Genomic DNA, 22,141 nt, shown 5'->3' with positions numbered 1-22,141 from the left:
CGCCTACCAGGAAACCTGGGGCCTGGGGAAACCTGCCCTGCTCCCACTACTTTTCCTCTGTTGTTTTGTGGTCATAGCCTGTGGCCTGAGCCTTTGTGAGAAACAAACCTTGCCAGGTTTCACAGTAGGAGAAGGGCAGCTCTCTTTGCTAGAGGTGACTTAACTAAGCCATTTTCCTTCCAAGCTGGGACTGAATTATGATCTTCCCAACCTAATATAATTTGTAAAGTCCTCATCTTTGACATAAATCTGTCATGTGTTGGCATGTTTCACAGTGCTGGGTAACCAGGAGGCACCTAAGTTGGATGGTTAGCAGGGTACACTGGAATTTGCTGGAAGCCACACTGTGCACTGAGGGTTGGAAGAGCTCATACTCCCCTGTTCCCATCCCAACACCAAAGGGAATGAAAGAGTGATTAGAGTTATTCAAAGACAGCTTGGAGGCCTGTAATCCAGCACTGGGAGGCCGAGGTGTGCAGATCATTTGAGCTCAGGAATTTGAGACTAGCCTGGGCAACATGGCAAAACCCCCTCTACACCAAAAATACCCAAAATTAGTCGAGTATGGTGGCGTGCACCTGTGGTCTCAGCTACTTGGGAGGCTGAGGCATGAGGATCACTTGAACCTGGAGGCAGAGGCTGGAGTGAGCCAAGATTGCACCACGGCACTCTAGCCTGGTTGACAGAGTAAGACCCCCATCTCAAAAAACCTCCCTCAAAACAAAAGACAAAAACAAAGACAGCTTGGAGAACACTGGGTGGGGTGGGGATGTAGGTCATCCCTGACTCCCAGGGCTTCTCATAATTGAGAACTGACCCAATCCTGGAAAATTCCAACGTGTTGTCTCACTGACAAGAGCACCTGTCACCTGCCCAGTCATGACCACACTGTACTTCTCACAGCAATGCCTGGCCTGGCCAAGCCTGACATGCCTGAAGTGCCACTCTGCCTCTGCTCTCACAGTCCCAACTGCATAGAAAGACCTTTGGGGGCAGCACGGGGCATGTCATCACAATCTATATCAAACTCACACCTATTATGTTTTTGCCTCTCCTGAGTTATGAGACCAGAACTTTCCCTATGACCTCCAAGGGCTCCTAAGCTACCTCCTCCATCCCCTGTCCTCTAACACACCCAGTCTATCATGTCCCGCCTCTGGACCAAGGAGTTCTGTTGCTGGGCCAGTGCATTTGCATATTCGTCTGTCTTCCCTAAGAACATCCCTCATTCTCACTCCTCTTGTGTAAACCTCAGCCTTAAAAGCTAGGTTCAAGTTTATCCTCTGCCACAATGCCCTACTTTGAATCATTCTGATTCCCTACTTCAGTTGTTCTCAGTTTACAAAGATGTCTCCTTAAATAGTTGTTAGTTGACTTCCTTGGGCTTGAGATCCTCAATCATGTGACCCATTCACCAGGGCCCTAAAACCTCAGGCAACCCTCTCAAATCTAAGTCAAGACTTCCCATTTAGAATGGAACACAGGAATCCAGTAGGTATGAGATGTAAGAACTACAAGCAAAACCTCCTCAACAAGGTTAGGACCGGGCGCAGTGGCTCACATCTGTAATCCAGCACTTTGGGAGGCTGAGGCAGGCAGATCACCTAAGGTCAGGAGTTTGAGACCAGCCTGGCCAACATGGCGAAACCTGTCTCTACTAAAAATACAAAAATCAGAGATGAGGTGTGGCGGCTCACGCCTGTAATCCCAACACTTTGGGAGGCCAAGGCAGGTGGATCATGAGGTCAGGAGTTCAAGACCAGCCTGACCAACACAGTGAAACCCCGTCTCTACTAAAAATACAAAAACTAGCTGGGCATGGTGGCGGGTGCCTGTAAGCCCAGCTACTCAGGAGGTTGAGGCAGGAGAATCGCTTGACGTGGGAGGCGGAGGTAGCAGTGAGCTGAGATCGCGCCACTGCACTCTAGCCTGAGAGACAGAGCAAGACTCCGTCTCAAAAACAAAAAACACCAAAAAAAAAAAAAAAAACAAAAACAAAAATTAGCCAGGTGTGGTAGCAGGTGCCTGTAATCCCAGCTACTCGGGAGGTTGAGGCAGGAGAATCACTTGAACTGGGGAGGTGGAGGTTGCAGTGAACCGAGATCACGCCATTGTACTCCAGCCTGGGTGACAGAGTGAGACTTCGTCTCAAACAAAACAAAACAAAAATAAAAAACCAACAGTTAAACACAGGGAGTGGGCCAGGCGCAGTGGCTCACGCCTATAATCCCAGGACTTTGGGAGGCCAAGGCGGTGGATCACCAGGTCAAGAGATCGAGACCATCCTGGCCAACATGGCAAAACCCCATCTCTATTAATACCAAAATTAGCTGGGTGTGGTAGCGCACGCCTGTAGTCCCAGCTACTCAGGAGGCTGAGGCAGGAGAATCACTTGAACCCAGGAGGCGGAGGCTGTAGTGAGCCAAGTTGGTGCCACTGCACTCCAGTCTGGTGACAGAGCGAGAATCCATCTCAAAAAAAAAACAAAAAAAACCACAGGGAAGTGGATCAATGAGGGATACATGAACAGAGAGAGGTGGGGAAGGGAAGTAACCCAAGAAAACAGCAAGGGGAAATGATAGGGTGTTGCTCTGTCGCCCAAGCTGGAGTGCAGTGGTATGAACATGGCTCACTGCAACCTTGACATCCTGGGCTCAAGCGATCCTCCTGCCTCAGCCTCCTGAGTAGCTGCACTCACATGCATGTGCCACCACCCCCGGCTAATTTTTAAAATTTTGTAGAGACGCAGTTTCGCGTGCTGGTTTCGAACTCCTGGGCTCAAGTGATCTGCCTACCTCGGCCTCACAAATTGTTGGGATTATAGAAGTGCAACCGCGCCTGACTTATACATTTTTTTAAACCTTTTTTTTTCCTCTGTCCAAACAAAACTGTTTCATTAGTAGGCTGAAAAGACTGTGGTGTACAATAAAGAATAATTCTCGACCGGTATGGTGGCTCACGCCTGTAATCCCAGCCCTTTGGGAGGCCAAAGCGGGTGGATTGCCTGAGGTCAGGAGTTCCAGACCAGCGTGGCCAACGTGACAAAACCCCGTCTCCACTAAAAATACAAAAAAAATTAGCCGGGTGTGGCGGTGCGCGACTGTAGTCCCAGCTACTCGGGAGGCTGAGGCAGGAGAATCGTCTGAATCCCGGAGGCGGAAGCTGCAGTGAGCCCAGATCGTGCCACTGCACTCCAGCATGGGCGACAGAGTGAGATTTCATCTCAAAAAAAAAAAAAAAAGAAAAAGAAAAAGACCCTCCAGGATCTCGGTCTGTTGCCCATGCTGGAGTGCAGCAGCACGATCTCAGCTCACTGCAACCTCCGCCTCCCGGGTACAAGCAATTCTCCTACCTCAGCCTCCTGAGTCGCTGCGACTACAGGCGCACCGCCACAGCCGGCTAATTTTTTTTTTTTTTTATTTTAGTGGAGACAGGGTTTCACCATGTTGCCCAGGCGGGCCTCGAACTCCTGAGCTCAGGCGATCCGACCGCCTAGGCCTCCTAAAGTGCTGGGATTACAGGCGTGAGTCACTGCGCTCGGCCAGAATAATTGTTATTGAAGGTACTACGCTCTGAAATCTAAGGATGGGAAGAACTGATGAAGATGAGTTGGAGCAATAGACTCTTAACCCGCACACTATGTGTCTAGGATTTGGGAAGTAACGGTAACACCCTGGACTCAACCAAACCCAGGCTTTGGTCAACTCGGCAGCTGTCTGGGCTGAAGAGACTTCAATACCTCTATTGGTTGGTTAGGTGGAGACGTGGTCAATGATGCGGGAAGAACTCGTGGACCACTTGCTCTGATGCTTCAGGGTATCACCTGACACTCGCAGGCACATAGTCCTCTCTTTCTGGCTCACTCCGGAAGGAATGGCCGAAACCCTGTGCCAGACTTTTGCACAGGAAATAATGTCGAAGAAACGGACTCTCCATTTCCCAAACCTAGGACCTGCTGTTCAGAATTTTTACTCACCTGAACAGAAAATAATCTGGCGTTTCCTCGTGAGCTAGGCGTAAGAAAAAAAAAATCAACGAAGCAGACTAATAGCTAAGGAAGATTTCTGGGGTAAACTGCCCTCTTCAAGTACTCCAGAGGCACATACCTTTACATAGTTAACAGATTGTTACCACCATCGAGTCACCAAGGTTCAAGAATCTATGCTAGGCGACTTCAGAATTCTCAAAAGACTGTGAGCAAAACATTTCTCGTTTCCGTTTGACAACGCAGACACCGGCGGGTCCACACCAGCCCTGCCCCAGGCTCACCTCGGAAGAGGCGACCCCAACCTTCTCGGACTCGTACATGAGGGCCAGGGACCTGCTGGTGCTGGCGGCCGTGGCCTCAGCCCTGCGGAGGACCTCCTGCCGCAAGTACTGCTGCCTGTCTGCAGGCGCGTCGGGCCCGTCGGGGAGGTCTCGGGCGTCCCTCCAAGGGGCCGGCCGGGCGCCTTCGTCCTCCCCGTCATCGTCGAACGGGTTGTAGCTTTTAGGATAAGCTGACATGGTGCCGGCGCGGCTCTCGGTCTGGGAGGGAGAAAGACGAGCGCCGCTGCCGCCGCCGTCCAGGGCCTCGCCCCGCCCACCGACCCCGCGGGCGTCGCGCGAACTCCTTCCGCGCGTCGCGCGCACGTGGCCCCGCCCTCGGAGCCGACCATCGCGCAGGTCGGCTGGGGGGGCCCACGTCCGGCGCGCGCAACCGCAACCTACTGTCCATCCCCTCTCTCCCTGGCAGCGGTGGGCCCGCCCCGCAGCCACGCCCTATCTAGTGTCGGCAACTGAGAGGTCACGTGGCGGGAAAGCCGGATGCACCTACGCCTGCGCCCTGAGGTCGGGCGCTCGCGGGCCGGGAGCGGGGAGCCGGCGGGCAGCGCCGCGGCGCGTGAGGTGATGGCGGCGGCCCCGGCCCGGGGAGGCGGAGGCGGCAGCGGCTGCTCCGGCTCCGGCTCCGGCTGCAGCGCCTCGCGGGGTTTCTATTTCAACACGGTCCTGTCACTGGCCCGCTCCCTGGCGGTGCAGAGACCAGCATCCTTGGAGAAGGTAGCGTCGGCGGGCTGGGCCGCGGGCTGACAGGAGGAGGGGCTGGGGTGACGAAGCGTGGAGGCGGGACGAGGGTCTGGGAGGCCGAGGCTGGGCTCGCCGGCAGCCTGTGCGGGAGGGGGCGCCTGAGCGGAGGGAATCTAGCGGGGGAAGGAGGCCCTAGAGGGAGGGGCTGGTGAAGAGAGAGGGACCGTGGGGGAGGGGTCGGCGGGGCCTGCAGGGCCGCTGCAGGTGGGTGGTTGTGGGATGGGGGTGGGGGATGTGAGCTGCTGGCCCAGGGAGCATCTTGTGACATCGCGGGGGTGGAGGCTGGATCGTGGGCGTCAGTGAGGAGCAGTGGGATGAGCCGAGGACCAGGGGTCAAGACCTGGAGCTCTGCCCCGGATTTCACCTGCTTTTTATTCCGTGACCTTGGGAAGATGCCTTTCTTGTAAAATGGGGATGCTTTTATCTGCTTTGCCGGCTTCATCGGACTGTGGTGACCAGGAGAAAGTGCTTTCTGTGTTGAAAGTGCTTTCTGACTGTAAACCAACTGCGCAGTGTTATTCTACGAGGCTGGGGGCGTTAGATTGGGTAAAAGATTGTGCGTTTGCAGAAGGGACAGTGGCAGGGAAGGGAGCGTGAACTGTCAGTGGGCAGAGAAGTCAACTCGGAATTGCTTCGGAAGAGAAAGGTGAAGTCATGCCAGAGCAATCCTCGTCTTGGGAGAAAGGTGAAAGGCAACTCAGTGGTGTGCCTTGAGATCTGGAAAGAGACAGATTTTAGAGTCAGACCTAAATTTGTTCCCTGCACTGGCACTTACCGTGTCCTCTTGGGTAAATTTAACTCTTAGAGCCTCTGTATCCTTACCTGTAAAATGAGGTTGTTCTTGAGAATTAAATGAGTTCTAGCATAAAGCATCTTGCACGGGGCTAGGCACAGAGTGGGTGAGCAGTAAATGTCAATTTTCTTTGCCCACCAGTGTGCGATGAGACTCAGCACAGTGTTTAGCCCTGAAAGGATGGAATTATTTTCCCACTCAACTTTTTGGCAGATAGAAAGAGGATGTTTTCCGACAAGATAAGACAGTGGTGACCGGAGACCAGCCTGTTGCAGTTGGGAGTGGTTTTGTGGCTGTCTGCTGATGGATGAAGCTGAAAGGCTGTTTTAGGCACTTTTGGCAGAGTGACCTGGTCCTTGGCCTTGTCGGTTCTCATATTTGATTTTATCATGCACCTTTGGGGTGAGGAGGTCCTGGCAGATTGGTGCTAACCTGACTTCTAGCTAAAGAGGGAGTACAATGCAATGGAAAGGACATGAGTTTGGAAAATGGGACCTCTGAATTTAAATCCTGTATCACTTGCTTTCACTAGTGTGACTCTAGACAGGTCAGTTCCCTTCTCTGATACTTTGCTATCATCTGTCAAATACAAGATAGGACTTCATGGGAGTATTGTGAAGATCAACAAAAAGGCACGTGGGTACCTAATGTATGATCACTGTTATCATTAGATAGTCTGACTAATGGAGTATAGTGCTGTTTTATTGAATCAAACTCATGCTAGCTAGTCAGCACATTCGCTTCTTAGCAGGAGAGCCAACAAGTATATCTTATGTCTGATTGCTGGATTCTGGGAGGAGAGAGAAAAGAACGCAGGGAATTGGATGATCTTTAAGAAGCTGGTCCTGCAGCTCCAGCAGTGGTAGCACCCTTTCCACTCAGTAACTCAGAAAAGGGCACCTTGAGCTCAATTTGCTTCTTCAGCCATGTTCACTAGTCACGAGAACATTCTGTAATTGCAACATTCTTAGCTTTGTAGTAATAACTGCTTCAGTTGTCAAGATTATATTTTATGGCGGGGCGTGGTGGCTCATGCCTGTAATCCCAGCACTTTGGGAGGCTGAGACAGGCGGATCACTTGAGGTCGGAGTTCGAGACCAGCCTGGCCAACATGATGAAACCCTGTCTCTACTAAAAATACAAAATTAGCCAGGTGTGGTGGCACGTGCTTCTAATCCCAGCTACTTGAGAGGCTGAGGCAGGAGAATCGCTTGAACCTGAGAGGCGGAGGTTGCAGTGAGCCAAGATTGCACCATTGCACTTCATCCTGGGTGACAAGAGCGAAACTGTCTCAAAAAAAAAAAAAAAAAAAAGATTATATTTTACAAGGAACACAGCCATAGCCACAGATTGGCAGCTCCCTAATGCCACTTACTTTAGGAAGTACTTCAGTCTCATTGGCAACATTTACCAATCACTTTTTTGTTTTTTTTGAGAGGGAGTCTTGCTCTGTTGCCCAGGCTGGAGTGCAGTGGTGAGGTCTCGGCTCACTGCAACCTCTGCCTCTCAGTTTCAAGCTATTTTTCCACCTTAGCCTCCTGAGTAGCTGGGACTACAGGCACGTGCCACCACACCGGGCAAATTTTTTAGTATTTAGTAGAGACGGGGTTTAGTATTTAGTATTTAGTAGAGACGGGGTTTCACCCGTTGGCCAGGCTGGTCTTGAACTCCTGACCTCAAGCGATCCCACCCGCCTCGGTCTCCCAAAGTGCTGGGATTACAGACATGAGCCACTGTGCCTGGCCATTACTAATCACTTCTGTGAAGAGTGAATAGAGCAGCTCTGGGGCTGCTGTTTTTACAAGAGCCTGCTTACGAGGTTGGCCTTTGGCTGGCATCTGGGAAATAGGCACTTGAATGCTTTCCTCAATCCTGTAACTATTAGTAATAAAGGTGGTTCACTATGTCTAGATCCTTTTTACAAACTATGATTTATGTTAAATACATGCTTTCCTTCTGGGAATCTGATGGCTAGGCTGGTGGTGCATAAATTAAAAACTTAGGGTGCTGATTCTCTAATGGACTTTCCTGGGCACAAACTGCACACATGTATTGAATTTTTGCTGCTGTAGCAAGGAGCAAGCTTGATGTATATCCTCACAGGAGGGAGAGAACATAAGGAAGCCTGTGCATGGGTTTCTACAGACAGCCCTGACATGCTTTTAGTGACACTTGAGGTCCTTTCCTATTGCTGATATCCATTCACTGTAAAAAATTTAGCCATGAGTACAACTATATACATGTGGGCAGTCTGGGGACCCCTGAAGCAACTTATTTCATAGAGGAGGCTTCTGTAAGTGGCTGACCCCATTAAATATATGTGAATTCCTCTTATCCTCATCTAAGATCTTGCGACTTGATTATGCTAGGGATCATTGTTAATATGTAGTCCCTGGCACATGTATACATATGTAACAAACCTGCACGTTGTGCACATGTACCCTTAAAGTATAATAAAAATGTATATATATAAAATATGTAGTCCTATGTGTTTTACTACATTCCTCATTTTAAAGCAATTGACAAAAAGCCCTTAGCATTCTCAAGGAAAAGTTTCTTGTTCTTTTTTTTTTTTTTTGAGACAGTTTCACTCTTGTTGCCCAGGCTGGAGTCCAATGGCATGATCTCGGTTCACTGCAACCTCCACCTCCCGGGTTCAAGCGATTCTCCTGCCTCAGCCTCCTGAGGTGGCACCTGCCACCACACCTGGCTAATTTTTGTATTTTTAGTAGAGACGGGGTTTCGCCATGTTGGCCAGGCTGGTCTCAAACTCCTGACCTCAGGTGATCTGCCCACCTCGGCCTCCCGAAGTGCTGGGATTGCAGGCATGAGCCACCACGCCCGGCCAAGTTTCTTGTTCTTAAGAGTAAAGGAATTTTGGAGTACGCACCTGAGATAATAAAGATGGAGACTTATGGGGGAGATGAGTGTTTAAAACCCAATCCCTCCCCTTTTCTCTTCCCTCTTCCCCTTCTCTTTGCTTCTATTTTTTTCTCTTTTTTCTTCCTGAGAGATTGGAGGACTACTTGGGGCTTGACCTAGATAGGGTTGACCTGGCAAAGGCTAAGTTTGCAGAACCAGACCTCACATCTCAGCTCAGACATTGGTAACTCAGGCAGCCCTGACATGGTTTTAGTGACACTTGAGGTACATTAATGACATAACCTTCCCTACCTTTGTCTCTCTACATGCCCACAGTTGTGTTTACTTACTCTAGTCACTCACTCTAATCCCAGTCTGTGAAACCAAGCCTATTATTGCTCTGTGGACTTTACTTAAAAAAAAAAAAATTACCTCAGGCTGGGCACAGTGACTCACGCCTGTAATCCCAGCACTTTGGGAGGCTGAGGCAGGCTGATCGCTTGAGGTCAGGAGTTCGAGACCAGCCTGGCCAACATGGTGAAACCCTGTCTCTACTAAAAATACAAAAATTAGCTGGGCATGGTGGCGGACACCTGTAATCCCAGCTACTTGGGAGGCTGAGGCCAGAGAATCACTCAAACCCAGGAGGCGGGAGGTTGCAGTGAGCTGAGATCTCACCACTGCATTCTGGCTTGGGCGACAAAGGGAGACTCCGTCTCAAAAAAAAAATTACTTTCGGAAAACATTTATTGAGCTCCTGCTGTTCCTTGGTATGTGCTAGGCCAGGTAAATCAGAAGCAGTGTTAATTTGATTGCTCAGGTGAACAGCAGCAAGTCAGCCTTGCTACAAGTCTCCCATCTACTCTTTTTTTTTCTCTTTCCTTTAATGAACCAATGAAATCCCATAAATCCCATCTACTTTTTTTTTTTTTTTTTTTTTTTTAAATAGAGATGGGGGTCTTACCATCTTGCCCAAGCTGGTCTCAAATTCCAGGGCTTAAGGGATCCTCCTGCCTTCGCCTCCCAAAGTGCTGGTATTACAGGTGTGAGCTACCCTAATCTGACCAAGATCCCATCTACTCTCATATTTCAGGTCTGGTGACTAGACTCCTGCCATGTTCCCATAGCCAAAGCCAAGACCCTTAAGCATCTGTTCTGATCCATGGCTGAGCTTTGAGCTTTTCCTGCTAGGCTGTGCTTTAGACTGGGGTCCCACCCCCAGGATTGGAACCCATCTCAGAGGACACTCTGTCTGTGAAGCCCTTTGAACCAAGTCCTACCCAGTCCTCAGCCCTCTCCCTCTGGGAGAAAGATAAGAAGAAAAAAATAGACAAGAAAGAAAGTGAGGCTTTTCAACATTGGGATCTCCATATACAGCTGGCTTCCAGACTCCTCCTTCCTGATTTCTATCTGCCCGCTAGTCTTGTTCTGCTTTCCTGGTTCTCACCTGTCTTCAGAATGTTGCTGAGCTGCCTCTACCAAGCTTCCTCCTGGCCCTGCCTGGTTAATCTTCCTTTGTCAGGGAAGTTCAGTGGCCTGTTTGTGTCTCTCCTCTGTAGGCCTGTATTAAACCAGTGGACCCTCGATCCTGGGATACCGAGAGTCATGGGCAGAGCTGCAAAGTAGACAGCATTCCTTGTCCTTCTATTTCTCTCCCCACCCTCAGGAGGCTTTGATCAGAGCCCTTTTTCCATGTCCTAAAATGTTCTCTTTGTTTTCTTCAGTTAGAATGCCAGAATCCTGAGGTGTTGTAGCTAATGATTGATCTGATTTTTGAAAGAAAATAGAGACGGGGTCTCACCATTTTGCCCAGGCTGGTCTCAAATTTCTGGGCTCAAGTGATTCTCTTGCCTTGGCCACGCAAAGCGCTGGGATTACAGGTGTGAGCTGCTGCACCCAGCCTGATCTGATGTTTAAATGGCACTGTGGCATTAGGGACAGACTGAACCCTCCTTAGTGGACATATGTGCTCCATAAGATGAGTTAATTCTAATCTGTAGTTGGGAGAATATGTGGCTTGGTGCTTAGGGTAGTGAGCTTTCTGGAGTTCATGTTTATTCAGTCTGTACTTTAGAGTGGTCTGCCATGGAGTAAAAATCATAGTGTTGGCGTTTTTTCAATATCATGAAGCCGAGAATTTCCCATCCTCTTTCCCTTTACTTTGTAAGGCTATGTTAAGAAGAGCCATCCATAGAGTGAGAGGAGAGAGAGAATGAGGATCGGCAGAGGGTGTACGTGTTGCCAGAATCATTATTATTAAATCAACTCTAAAATATTTTAAGAAGAAATTGGAAGAAGAAAAAATCTTTACCTGTAACCATGCCATATTAACTATTAGTTTGCTAGGCTGCCATAACAAAGTACCACAGACTGGCTTAAACAACACAGATATATTTCCTCCTCATTCTGGAAGCTAGAAGTTCAAGATGAAGGTGTCAGCAGTGTTGATTTCTTCCAAGACCACTTTCTCGCTCTGTCTTCACGTAGCCTTCCCTCAGTGCCCTCCTGTGTCACCAGCTGTTTGCCTCCCCAGGGGGCAGAAATGTTCTATTTCTCACTCCTTACTGCAGATTCTCTTTTCTGCTGTCTGTGTTTGCAGTTTGCACTCATTGGAGATGTGGTTGCCTCTAATCTTTCCCACCAGCAGCTATGTCCATCACTGATGTCAGTTGCTGAAATTTATGCATTTTATCTTCCTGATTGCTTATTTGTTTATTTATTTATTTACTTTTTGAGATGAAATCTTGCTCTGTCACCCAGGCTGGAGTGCAGTGGCGTGATCTCTGCTCACTGCAAGCTCCGCCTCCTGCGTTCATGCCATTCTCCTGCCTCAGCCTCCTGAGTAGCTGGGACTACAGGCGCCCGCCACCATGCTCAGCTAATTTTTTGTATTTTTAGTAGAGACAGGGTTTCACTGTGTTAGCCAGAATGGCTTATTTATATTTTTATTTTTGTATTTGCTTCTGTTGTATATGTTGGCATGCTGGAGAAAAGCTTGGCCTTTCATGAACATTGCCAAGTTGGCCAGAACACTACTTTCATTTGTGTGGTAAACTGACAAATAAATACAGAGTTGAGGCAGAAATCCTCAGGTCTCACTTGCATTTGTTTATTGAGTCCTGAGAGGTTCTGTCTCTGCTGCAGAAGCCATTCTCTTTTCCTGAATGTTTTTCTGTGTTTAAAGCTGGTCTGGAAGCCTGGATTCAGGATAACCAATGCGGCCGGGCACAGTGGCTCACGCCTGTAATCCCATCAGTTTGGGAGGCTGAGGCAGGCAGATCACCTGAGGTCAGGAGTTAGAGACCAGCCTGGCCAACATGGCGCAGCCCTGTCTGTACTAAAAATACAAAAATTAGCAGGGCGTGGTGGTGTGCACCTGTAAGCCCAGCTACTTGGGAGGCTAAGACAGGAGAATTGCTTGAACCCAGGAGGTGGTGTGGTGAGCTGAGATTGCACCACGGCACTCCAGCCTGGGTGACAGAGCAAGACTCCGTCAAAAAAAAAAAAAAAAAAAAAGGATAACCAAGGCTATACTATTATGAAAGCAAAAGATGGCACCATCCGTTCATATGATAATCTTTGGGAGTTTGCTGTGTTGCAGGCACTGTGCTAGGCCCTGGTATTAGAGGGGTGGATAAATAGACATTAAAAAAAAAAAATAGAGATAGGGTCTCACTGTGTTGCCCAAGCTGGTCTCAAATTCCAGGGCTCAAGCCGTCTGCCTACTTCGGCCTTGCAAAGTGCTGGGATTATAGGCATGAGCCACTGTGCCTGGCCTAGACATTTTTAAAAATAGAAATTACATTTTTCTGGAGACAGTTCTGCTTTTTCACTCAGACTGGAGTGCAGTGGCATGATCATAACTTACTACCACCTTGAATTCCTGGGTTTGAGGGATCCTCCTGCCTCAGCCTCCCAAGTAGTTGGGACTACAGGCGCGCACATCGTACCTGGCTAAGTAAAAAAACAAAAATTTTTTTAGAGATGGGGTCTTACTATCTTGCCCAGGCTTATCTCAAACCGTGGGCTCAACTGATCCACTCACCTCAGCCTCTCAAAGCGCTGAGATTATAGGCATGAGTCACTGTACCCAGCCAAAATTTTAAAAAATTTTAGTAGGCTGGGCACGGTGGCTCACACCTGTAATCCTAGCACTTTGGGAGGCCGAGGCAGGCAGATCACAAGGTCAGGAAATCCAGACCATCCTGGCTAACGTGGTGAAACCCCATCTCTACAAAAAATTAGCCTGGCGTGGTGGCCTGTAGTCCCAGCTACTGGGGAGGCTGAGGCAGGAGAATGGCATGAACCTGGGAGGCGGAGCTTGCAGTGAGCCGAGATCGTGCCGCTGCACTCCAGCCTGGGTGACAGAGCAAGACACCGTCTCAAAAAAAAAAAATTTTTTTTAATGAGTATTTATAGTCCCAGGGACCTATGGGGACTCCTTCAGCATGTGCCACCACAGTCAGCTAATTTTTTGTATTTTAGTAGAGACGGGGTTCCAGGCTAGTCTTGAACTCCTGGCCTCAAGTGATCCACCCACCTCGGCCTCCCAAAGTGCTGATATTAACAAGCGAGCCACCGTACCTGGCCTGAGTGTTTAGATTTTTGTTGTCTTACTTTAGGGAATGTTGGGCTTTGTTCTGGTAGGCAGTTGCTTGTGGTTTAATTTGATCCTTCAGAGGCTAGGTTTTTCAATAGTGCTTTCTTGAGATATAATTCACATACCACAAAATTTACCCATTTAAAATGTACAATTCATCATATTTAGTGTATTCACAGAGTTGTCCATCCATCACCATGATCAATTTTAGGTCATTTTCATTGCCCTCAAAAGAAACCTTGCTGTTACCCTGCAGCCCTACCAGCCCCATCCCTAGACAACCACTAGTTTACTTTCTGTCTCTGTAGATTTATTCTGAACATTTTATAGAAATAGAATTACATAAGATGTGGTTTTTTGTGATGGTTTCTTTTTCTTTTTTTTTTTTTTTTTTTTTTTTTTTTGAGACAGTTTCGCTCTGGCGCCCAGGCTAGAGTGCAGTGGCGCGATCTCGGCTCACTGCAAGCTCTGCCTCCCAGGTTTACACCATTCTCCTGCCTCAGCCTCCTGAGTAGCTGGGACTACAGGCGCCCTTGCTAATATTTTGTATTTTTAGTAGAGGCAGGGTTTCACTGTGTTAGCCAGGATGGTCTCGATCTCCTGACCTTGTGATCCACCTGCCTCGGCCTCCCAAAGTGCTGGGATTACAGGCATGAGCCACTGCGCCTGCCGTGATGGTTTCTTTTACTTGGCATATTTTCAGGGTTCACCCATGTTGTAGCATCTCATTACTTCATTTTTATTACTGAATAATATTTGTATGCATATACCATATTTTATCCATTCATTAGTAGGTGGATGTTTGGATTGTTTCTACATTTTGACTATTATAAATAACGCTGCTATGGAAATTCATGTACAAGTGTTTCTGTAGACATATTTTCATTTCTCTTGGGTCTTTAACTAGATGTGGAATTGCTGGGCCATACAGTAACTCTAGGTTTAACATTTAGAGGAACTCCAGACTGTTTTCCAAAGTTACTACATCATTTACATTCCCACCAACGGTGTACAGAGAGCTTGTTTTCTTTACATTGTCACCAACACTCTGTATTGTCTGTCTTTCCAATTATAGCCATCCTAGTGGATGTGAAGTAGGATCTTCTTATTCTGTTGTTGATATGCATTTGCCTGATGGTTAATGATGTTGAGCCAGCCTATTCTATCCTAGAACAGCCACTCTTTTTGGGTATTTGTAGATCTCCTTTGGAGATAGATCTATTCAGATCCTTTGCCTAATTTTAAATTGTAGTATTTTTTTAATTAAGTTGTAATAGTTCTTTATTTTAGATACAAGTTTCTTAATAAGATATATGATTTGCAAATATTTTCTCCCATTCTCTGGGCTTTTTCACTTTCTTCATGGTGTTCTTTGAAGCACAAAAGTTTTAAATTTTGATGATGTCCATTTTGTCATTTTTTTTTCTTTTGTCCCTTGTGCTTTTGGTGTTGTATCTAAGAAACCATTGTCTAATTTCAAGGTCACAAAGACTTACACCTGTGTTTTTTGTTAGCAGTTTTATAGTTTAACTCTTACATTTGAGTTTTTGATCCATTTTGAGTTAAGTTTTTATGTGATATGAGATGGGGGTCCAGTTTCATTCTTTTGCATGTGAATATCCAGTTGTCTCAGCACGATTTCTTGGAAAGACTATTCTTTTTTCCATTGAGGGGTCCTGGAACCCTTGTCAAAAATCAGTTGACTGTATGTGTGAGGGTTTATTTGTTCTGTGTGTCTTTCCTGATGCTGGCTAGTATACTGTCTTGATTACTTTAGCTTTGTAGCAAGTTTTGAAATTGGGAAGAATGAGTCCTCCAACTTTGTCCTTCCTTTTCAAGATTGTTTTTGTTATTCTGTGTCCCTTGAATTACCATGGGAATTTTAGGGTTAGCTTGTTAGTTTCTGCAAAGAACTCACCTAGGGTTTTCATAGGGATGGTGTTGAATTTGTAGGTTAGTTTGGACTGTATTGCTGTATTGTCCTTTTTTTTTTTCTTTTTTGAGATGGAGTCTCGCTCTGTCACCCAGGCTGGAGTGCAGTGGCACAATCTCAGCTCACTGCAACCTCCGCCTCCCTGGTTCAAGCAATTCTCCTGCCTCTGCCTCCCAGGTAGCTGGGACTACAGGTGTGCACAACCATGCCCGGCTAATTTTTGTATTTTTAGTAGAGACAGGGTTTTGCCATGTTGGCCAGGCTGGTCTCGAGCTCTTGACCTCAGGTGATCCACCCACCCTGGCCCCTCAAAGTTCTGGGATTATAGGCATGAGCCACTGTGCTCGGCCTGTATTGCCATCTAAACAATAGTAACTGTTTTGATCTATGAACATGGGATGTCTTTCCATTTATTTAGGTTTTCTTTACTTTTAGCAATATTGTAATGTTTCTTAGTTTTGCACTTCTTTTGTTTTTATTCATAAGTACTTTTTCTTTTTGATGCTATTTTAAATGAAATTGTTGTACTGTTTTTTTTTTTTTTTGAAACAGGGTCTCCCTATCACTCAGGCTGGAGAGCAGTGGTATGCAGTGGTATTATCACAGCTTATTATAGCCTGGACCTCCCAGGCTTAAGCAGTCCTCCCACCTCAGTCTCCGAAGTAGCTGGGACTTACAGGCACAAGCCACCATGGCCTGGCTAGTTTTTGTAGAAACTGGGTTTCACCATGTACTCCAGGTTGGTCTCGGGTTTCACCATGTACCCCAGGCTGGTCTTGAATTCCTGGACTCAAGAGATCCACCGGCCTCAGTCTCCCAGAGTGTTGAGATTACAGGTGTGAGCCACTGCACCCAGCCTCCTGGCTAATTTCTAAAATTTTTCGTAGAGACTCACTATGTTGCCCAGACTGGTCTCAAACTCCTGGGTTCAAGCGATCCTCCTGCCTCGGCCTCCCAAAGTGCTGGGATTATTACAGTTGTTTTTCTTTTTAAATTTTTATTTATTCATTTTTCTTCAACTTTTATTTTAGGATCATGTGCAGGATGTGCAGGTTTGTTAAATGTGTGCCATGGTGGTTTGCTGCACAGATCTTCTCATCACCTGTGTATTAAGCCCAGCATCCATTAGCTATAACTTTTGTTTTTTTTTTTTTGAGATGGAGTCTCGCTCTGTTGCCCAGTCTGGAGTGCAGTGGCATTATGTCGGCTCACTGCAACCTCCACCTCCTCGGTTCAAGTGATTCTCCTGCCTCAGCCTCCTGAGTAGCTGGGATTACAGGTGCATTGCACCACACCCAGCTAATTTTTTTGTATTTTTAGTAGAGACGGGGTTTCATCATGTTGGTCAGGCTGGTCTCGAACTCCTGATCTTATGATCCACCCACCTCGGCTTCCCAAAGTGCTGGGATTACAGGCATGAGCCATCGCGCCTGGCCCCCTACCCTTTTTTTTTTGAGCCTGCACTATTGCCCAGGCTGGAATGCACTGGGGTGATCTCAGTTCACTGCAACCTCTGCCTCCCAGGTTCTAGAGATTCTCTTGCCTCAGCCTCCTGATTAGCTGGGACTACAGACGCTCGCCACCACGCCTGGCTAATTTTTGTATTTTTAGTAGAGATGGGGTTTCACCATATTGACCAGGCCCATCTTGAACTCCTGATCTCAAGTGATCCACCCGCCTTGGCCTCCCAAAGTGCTGGGATTACAGGCGTGGGCCACTGTGCCTGACAGCTATTCTTCCTGATATTCTCCCCCCTCACCTCACAGGCCCCAGCGTGCATTGTTCCCCCCAACTGTGTGTTCATGTGTTCTCATCATTCAGCTCCCATTTATAATTGAGAACGTGCAGTATTTGGTTTTCTGTTCCTGCATTAGTGTTTTTCTTTATTTTTTTTTAATAATTGAGATAAAGTTCATATAACATAAAATTAACCATGGAATAGTTTTCTTAATATGCTCATTGCTGCTTTGTAGAAATACAATTGATTTTCTTTTTTTCTTTTTTTTTTTTTTGAGATAGAGTCTTGTTCTGTTGCCCAGGCTGGAGTGCAGTGGCGCGATCTCGGCTCACTGCAAGCTCCGCCTCCGGGTTCATGCCATTCTGCCTCAGCCTCCCGAGTAGCTGGGACTACAGGCACCCGCCACCAAGCCTGGCTAATTTTTTTGTATTTTTTTTTTAGTAGAGGCAGGGTTTCACCATGTTGGCCAGGATGGTCTCGATCTCCTGACCTCGTGATCCGCCTGCCTCGGCCTCCCAAAGTGTTGGGATTACAGGCATGAGCCACGGCGCCCGGCTGATTTTCATATCTTAATCTTGTGTCCTGTAACCTTGCTGAATTTGTTTGTTAGAAGGTCATGAATCTGTCTACAGATGACCAAAGAGCATCTTTTTTATTTTGCATTTTTGGAGACAGGATTCTGCTCTGTTGCCCAGGCTGGAGTGCAGTGGCACGATCATAGCTTACTGCAGCCTCTGACTCCTAGGCTCAAGCAGTACTCCCACCTCAGCTTCCCAAGCAGCTGGGATTACAGGCATTTCCCACCGCACTCAGCTCAAAAGCACATCTCTAATGAAATTTTGATCCAGGGTGTTTGTAGGAGCAGGTGCTGTTCCATTTACATTTGTAGGTCCGTGTATATCATGTCACAGTCACCTTTGTTTATCATGATAGCTCTGAGTCACTTTGAAAATATCAGCTTATGTTCAATATTTTTTGTCTGAGGGACATTTGAGAAAGACAATTACAAATGGTTTTAACAGAAAAATATACCATTAATACTTGAATCTTAGTCTTTTGTTCTCTGGGAATTTTGTTTCTCCAGAAAGACAGTTCCCAGAGGTTTTAAATAACAAGTAGTACTCTTTTAAAAAAATCATTTAATTATCCAACTTTTATAATGCTATTATTGTAGCTTTATTTTGACCTAAATACCTTACAAATACCCTCTGTTATGGTTGATTCTCATCTGCAATTTTCTGCCCAGTCATCCAGACTTATTTTCTCCTTGAATCTTATTTTCTCCTTGGTTTAGCATTTCCTTACCTTGGCAGTCAAAATTCACATCTTTGAGATACCTGTCTTTTAATATCCTTGGGTTAAAGTATTGCCAAGAGTTCTTATCAAAGTCTAAGTCAGTCATATCTATTGCCTCCCTGTGGTCCATTGACTTAACAACCTTTTGAAAGTGGTGGGTAGAACCCCTCTGGATCCTTTTTGTAAATGGGAATAACCCTGGCCATCGTGGTCAGATTTTGGGCTTAATGACTTTTTATAATGACCCACTCCCCCTAAGACCCCTAAAAACAAACAGCTTGCTAGTTTATTGTAAAATTCTGATTCTGAAAAGCCATTTGATGTTATTTTTCTTTTCATTTTTTCAAAGACTATAGGGTTAATGCTTTATCCTGCATTAGGACTTTGACCTCTCTGTGTCTGTTTCATCATATGTAAAAGGGGGATGATTAATAATAGCTACCTAATGAGCTGTTGTGAGGATTAAATAAGATAATATAGATGAACACATGATAAATGTTCAATATGGGTTAGCTGTCATTATTTGGAGAATGGCACCCACCAGAACTGGGTGTGACGATTTCTATAGGACCCAGGTTCAACTCTTCAGATGTCTTTCTGATAAGAGTCCCAGTTTCCAAGAGCATTTTGCTCCAGGCTTTCAGGGCCCTCTGTCATTTAGTTTCTGACTTGTGTTATTTGCTAGTTGTATTATTTTTATTAGTTTTGTAACTCCTGCTGGATTGTAACGCTCGTGAGGGAGTGACTGTACATTATATATTACTTCATTTGAGAGTTCTTCCATCCGTCCCTCCATTCATTGAGTGAGGCAGCAGATACTTGTTCAGTGTCAACTGCATGGCAGCACTGTGCCTGGTACTGACTATATGACAAGTATCACAGTGTAGTTAAACCCTACTTTCTAGTAGCCCTGTACCTCTTTTCTTTCCTCCTCACCTTACCAAATGTCTGTGACCTTGGCCGCTTTAGTTCCACTAAGTAGTTGTTAAAGTTCTGAAATGTGTAGGGTGCAGTGGAGTGATGAGGAGGTCACAGGCTTCTCTGCAGTGAGAGGACAAGTATACAAGTAACTGTAAGATATCAGGAAGGTAATTATCTTGAGAAATACAGAGTTCTGTGTGAGCTATTGAGAGGTATGATGGGAGATATTATGTCAAGTTGCTGGGGTCTGGAAAATGTTTGAGAGGCTTGAGACAGTTGAGATGGATCTTGGAATGATGGGTTGAATTTCTATCGGGGAGATAGGGCAGGTTGGACAAAATGTTTCAGATGGGTCAAAACCATGGAAAAGGCAAGGCAGGGAGAAATGAGAGTTGATACATAGCGGCCTGGGTTTATGAGAGAAGTTTTGGGGCTGGGAGTGTGCGCTGAGTGTTCATTGGGCAATGGGGAACCATTGAAGGCATATGAACCAGAAGTGGAAATATTGCAGTAGGAAGAGACAAAATGAGAAGGAAGGTCTAGTTAGGAGCCTATTGCCTCAGGTGCACTTATCTGGACCTAGCTGCCTAACCTGTAAAACAGGAATAGGATAACACATGGCCTGCCTGAAAGTGAACGTTTGCTGGTTGCATCTGTGCAACCTCTCCTGGCCTTATACCTACACTTCTTCTTATGTTTGGGAGTTGTCAGTGATCCTTAGGCCTGCAGTTCAGGTAAGCATATCAGTGGAGCACATGAACTTGGGTATATTCTGTATTTCTTTTCTTTTTCTTTTTTTTTTTTTTATTTATGAAGTATTTATTGATCATTCTTGGGTGTTTCTCGGAGAGGGGGATATGGCAGGGTCATAGGATAATAGTGGAGAGAAGGTCAGGAGATAAACACATGAACAAAGGTCTCTGGTTTTCCTAGGCAGAGGTCCCTGCGGCCTTCTGCAGTGTTTGTGCCCCTGGGTACTTGAGATTAGGGAGTGGTGATGACTCTTAAAGAGCATGCTGCCTTCAAGCATCTGTTTAACAAAGCACATCTTGCACCGCCCTGAATCCATTTAACCCTGAGTTGACACAGCACATGTTTCAGAGAGCACAGGGCTGGGGGAAAGGCCATAGATCAACAGCATCCCAAGGCAGAAGAATTTCTCCTAGTCAGAACAAAAATGGAGTCTCCTATGCCCACCTCTTTCTACACAGACACAGCAACAATCTGATCTCTCCTTCCTTTCCCCACACTTCCCCCCCTTCTTTTCAACAAAACCGCCATCGTCCTCATGGCCCGCTCCCGATGGTCGCTGTCTCTTCAGAGTTGTTGGGTACACCTCCCAGATGGGGCGGCCGGGCAGAGGCGCTCCTCACCTCCCAGACAGGGCGGCCTGGCAGAGGCGCTCCTCACCTCCCAGACAGGGCGGCCGGGCAGAGGCGCTCCTCACCTCCCAGACAGGGCGGCCGGGCAGAGGCGCTCCTCACTTCCCAGACGGGGCCGCCGGGCAGAGGTGTTCCTCACTTCCCAGATGGGGCGGCCGGGCAGAGACGCTCCTCACTTCCTCCCAGACGGGGTGGCAGCCAGGCAGAGGCGCTCCTCACTTCCCAGACTGGGCGGCCGGGCAGAGGCGCTCCTTACCTCCCAGACGGGGTGGCCAGGCAGAGGCACTCCTCACTTCCCAGACGGGGTGGCGGCTGGGCAGAGGCTCTCCTCACTTCCCAGATGGGGCAGCCGGGCAGAGGCGCTCCTCACTTCCTCCCAGATGGGGTGGCGGCCGGGCAGAGGCGCTCCTCACCTCCCAGACGGGGTGGCCAGGCAGAGGCGCTCCTCACTTCCCATACGGGGTGGCGGCTGGGCAGAGGCGCTCCTCACTTCCCAGATGGGGCAGCCAGGCAGAGGCGCTCCTCACTTCCTCCCAGATGGGGTGGCGGCCAGGCAGAGGCACTCCTCACTTCCCAGACGGGGTGGCCGGGCAGAGGCGCTCCTCACTTCCCAGACGGGGCGGCCGGGCAGAGGTGCTCCTCACTTCCTCCCAGACGGGGTGGCGGCCGGGCAGAGGCGCTCCTCACCTCCCAGACGGGATGGCCAGGCAGAGGCGCTCCTCACCTCCCATACGGGGTGGCGGCCGGGCAGAGGCGCTCCTCACCTCCCAGACGGGGCGGCCGGGCAGAGGCGCTCCTCACCTCCCAGACAGTGCGGCCGGGCAGAGGTGCTCCTCATCTCCCAGACGAGGCGGCCGGGCAGAGGTGCTCCTCATTTCCTCCCAGATGGGGTGGCGGCCGGGCAGAGGCGCTCCTCACCTCCCAGACGGGGTGGCCAGGCAGAGGCGCGCCTCACTTCCCAGATGGGGCAGCCGGGCAGAGGCGCTCCTCACGTCCTCCCAGACGGGGTGGCGGCCAGGCAGAGGCGCTCCTCACCTCCCAGACGGGATGGCCAGGCAGAGGCGCTCCTCACCTCCCATACGGGGTGGCGGCCGGGCAGAGGCGCTCCTCACCTCCCAGACGGGGCGGCCGGGCAGAGGCGCTCCTCACCTCCCAGACAGTGCGGCCGGGCAGAGGTGCTCCTCATCTCCCAGACGAGGCGGCCGGGCAGAGGTGCTCCTCATTTCCTCCCAGATGGGGTGGCGGCCGGGCAGAGGCGCTCCTCACCTCCCAGACGGGGTGGCCAGGCAGAGGCGCGCCTCACTTCCCAGATGGGGCAGCCGGGCAGAGGCGCTCCTCACGTCCTCCCAGACGGGGTGGCGGCCAGGCAGAGGCGCTCCTCACCTCCCAGACGGGGCAGCCGGGCAGAGGTGCTCCTCATCTCCCAGACGGGGCAGCCGGGCAGAGGTGCTCCTCACTTCCTCCCAGACGGGGTGGCGGCCGGGCAGAGGCACTCCTCACCTCCCAGACGGGGCAGCCGGGCAGAGGCGCTCCACACATCCCAGACGAT

At 48.5% G+C, this 22,141-nt stretch overlaps 2 protein-coding genes across 3 annotated transcripts in view; one reads left to right on the top strand and one right to left on the bottom strand.

The window, feature by feature from the left end:
- The window catches only part of SNAP29 (synaptosome associated protein 29), a 32,862-nt gene extending 28,007 nt beyond the window's left edge, over positions 1 to 4,855 (bottom strand). The window contains exon 1 of the mRNA XM_054469098.2: positions 4,270 to 4,855. Coding sequence (XP_054325073.1) covers positions 4,270 to 4,506 — 237 coding nt within the window. The 5' untranslated portion in view covers positions 4,507 to 4,855. The remainder of the gene's footprint in view (positions 1 to 4,269) is intronic.
- The window catches only part of PI4KA (phosphatidylinositol 4-kinase alpha), a 155,377-nt gene continuing 138,038 nt past the window's right edge, over positions 4,803 to 22,141 (top strand). Inside the window, exon 1 of one of the 2 annotated variants that reach the window (XM_054469095.2) lies at positions 4,803 to 5,040. In XM_054469095.2, the coding sequence (XP_054325070.2) occupies positions 4,807 to 5,040 (234 nt within the window). In that variant the 5' untranslated portion in view covers positions 4,803 to 4,806. The remainder of the gene's footprint in view (positions 5,041 to 22,141) is intronic. The other variant, XM_054469096.1, reaches the window with a different exon arrangement.

The sequence above is a fragment of the Pongo pygmaeus genome, chromosome 23, assembly GCF_028885625.2.
Source record: "Pongo pygmaeus isolate AG05252 chromosome 23, NHGRI_mPonPyg2-v2.0_pri, whole genome shotgun sequence".
NCBI lineage: Eukaryota > Metazoa > Chordata > Mammalia > Primates > Hominidae > Pongo > Pongo pygmaeus.
The sequence above is the reverse complement of the archived record's forward strand: the minus strand, read 5'-3'. Positions and strand labels throughout refer to the sequence as shown.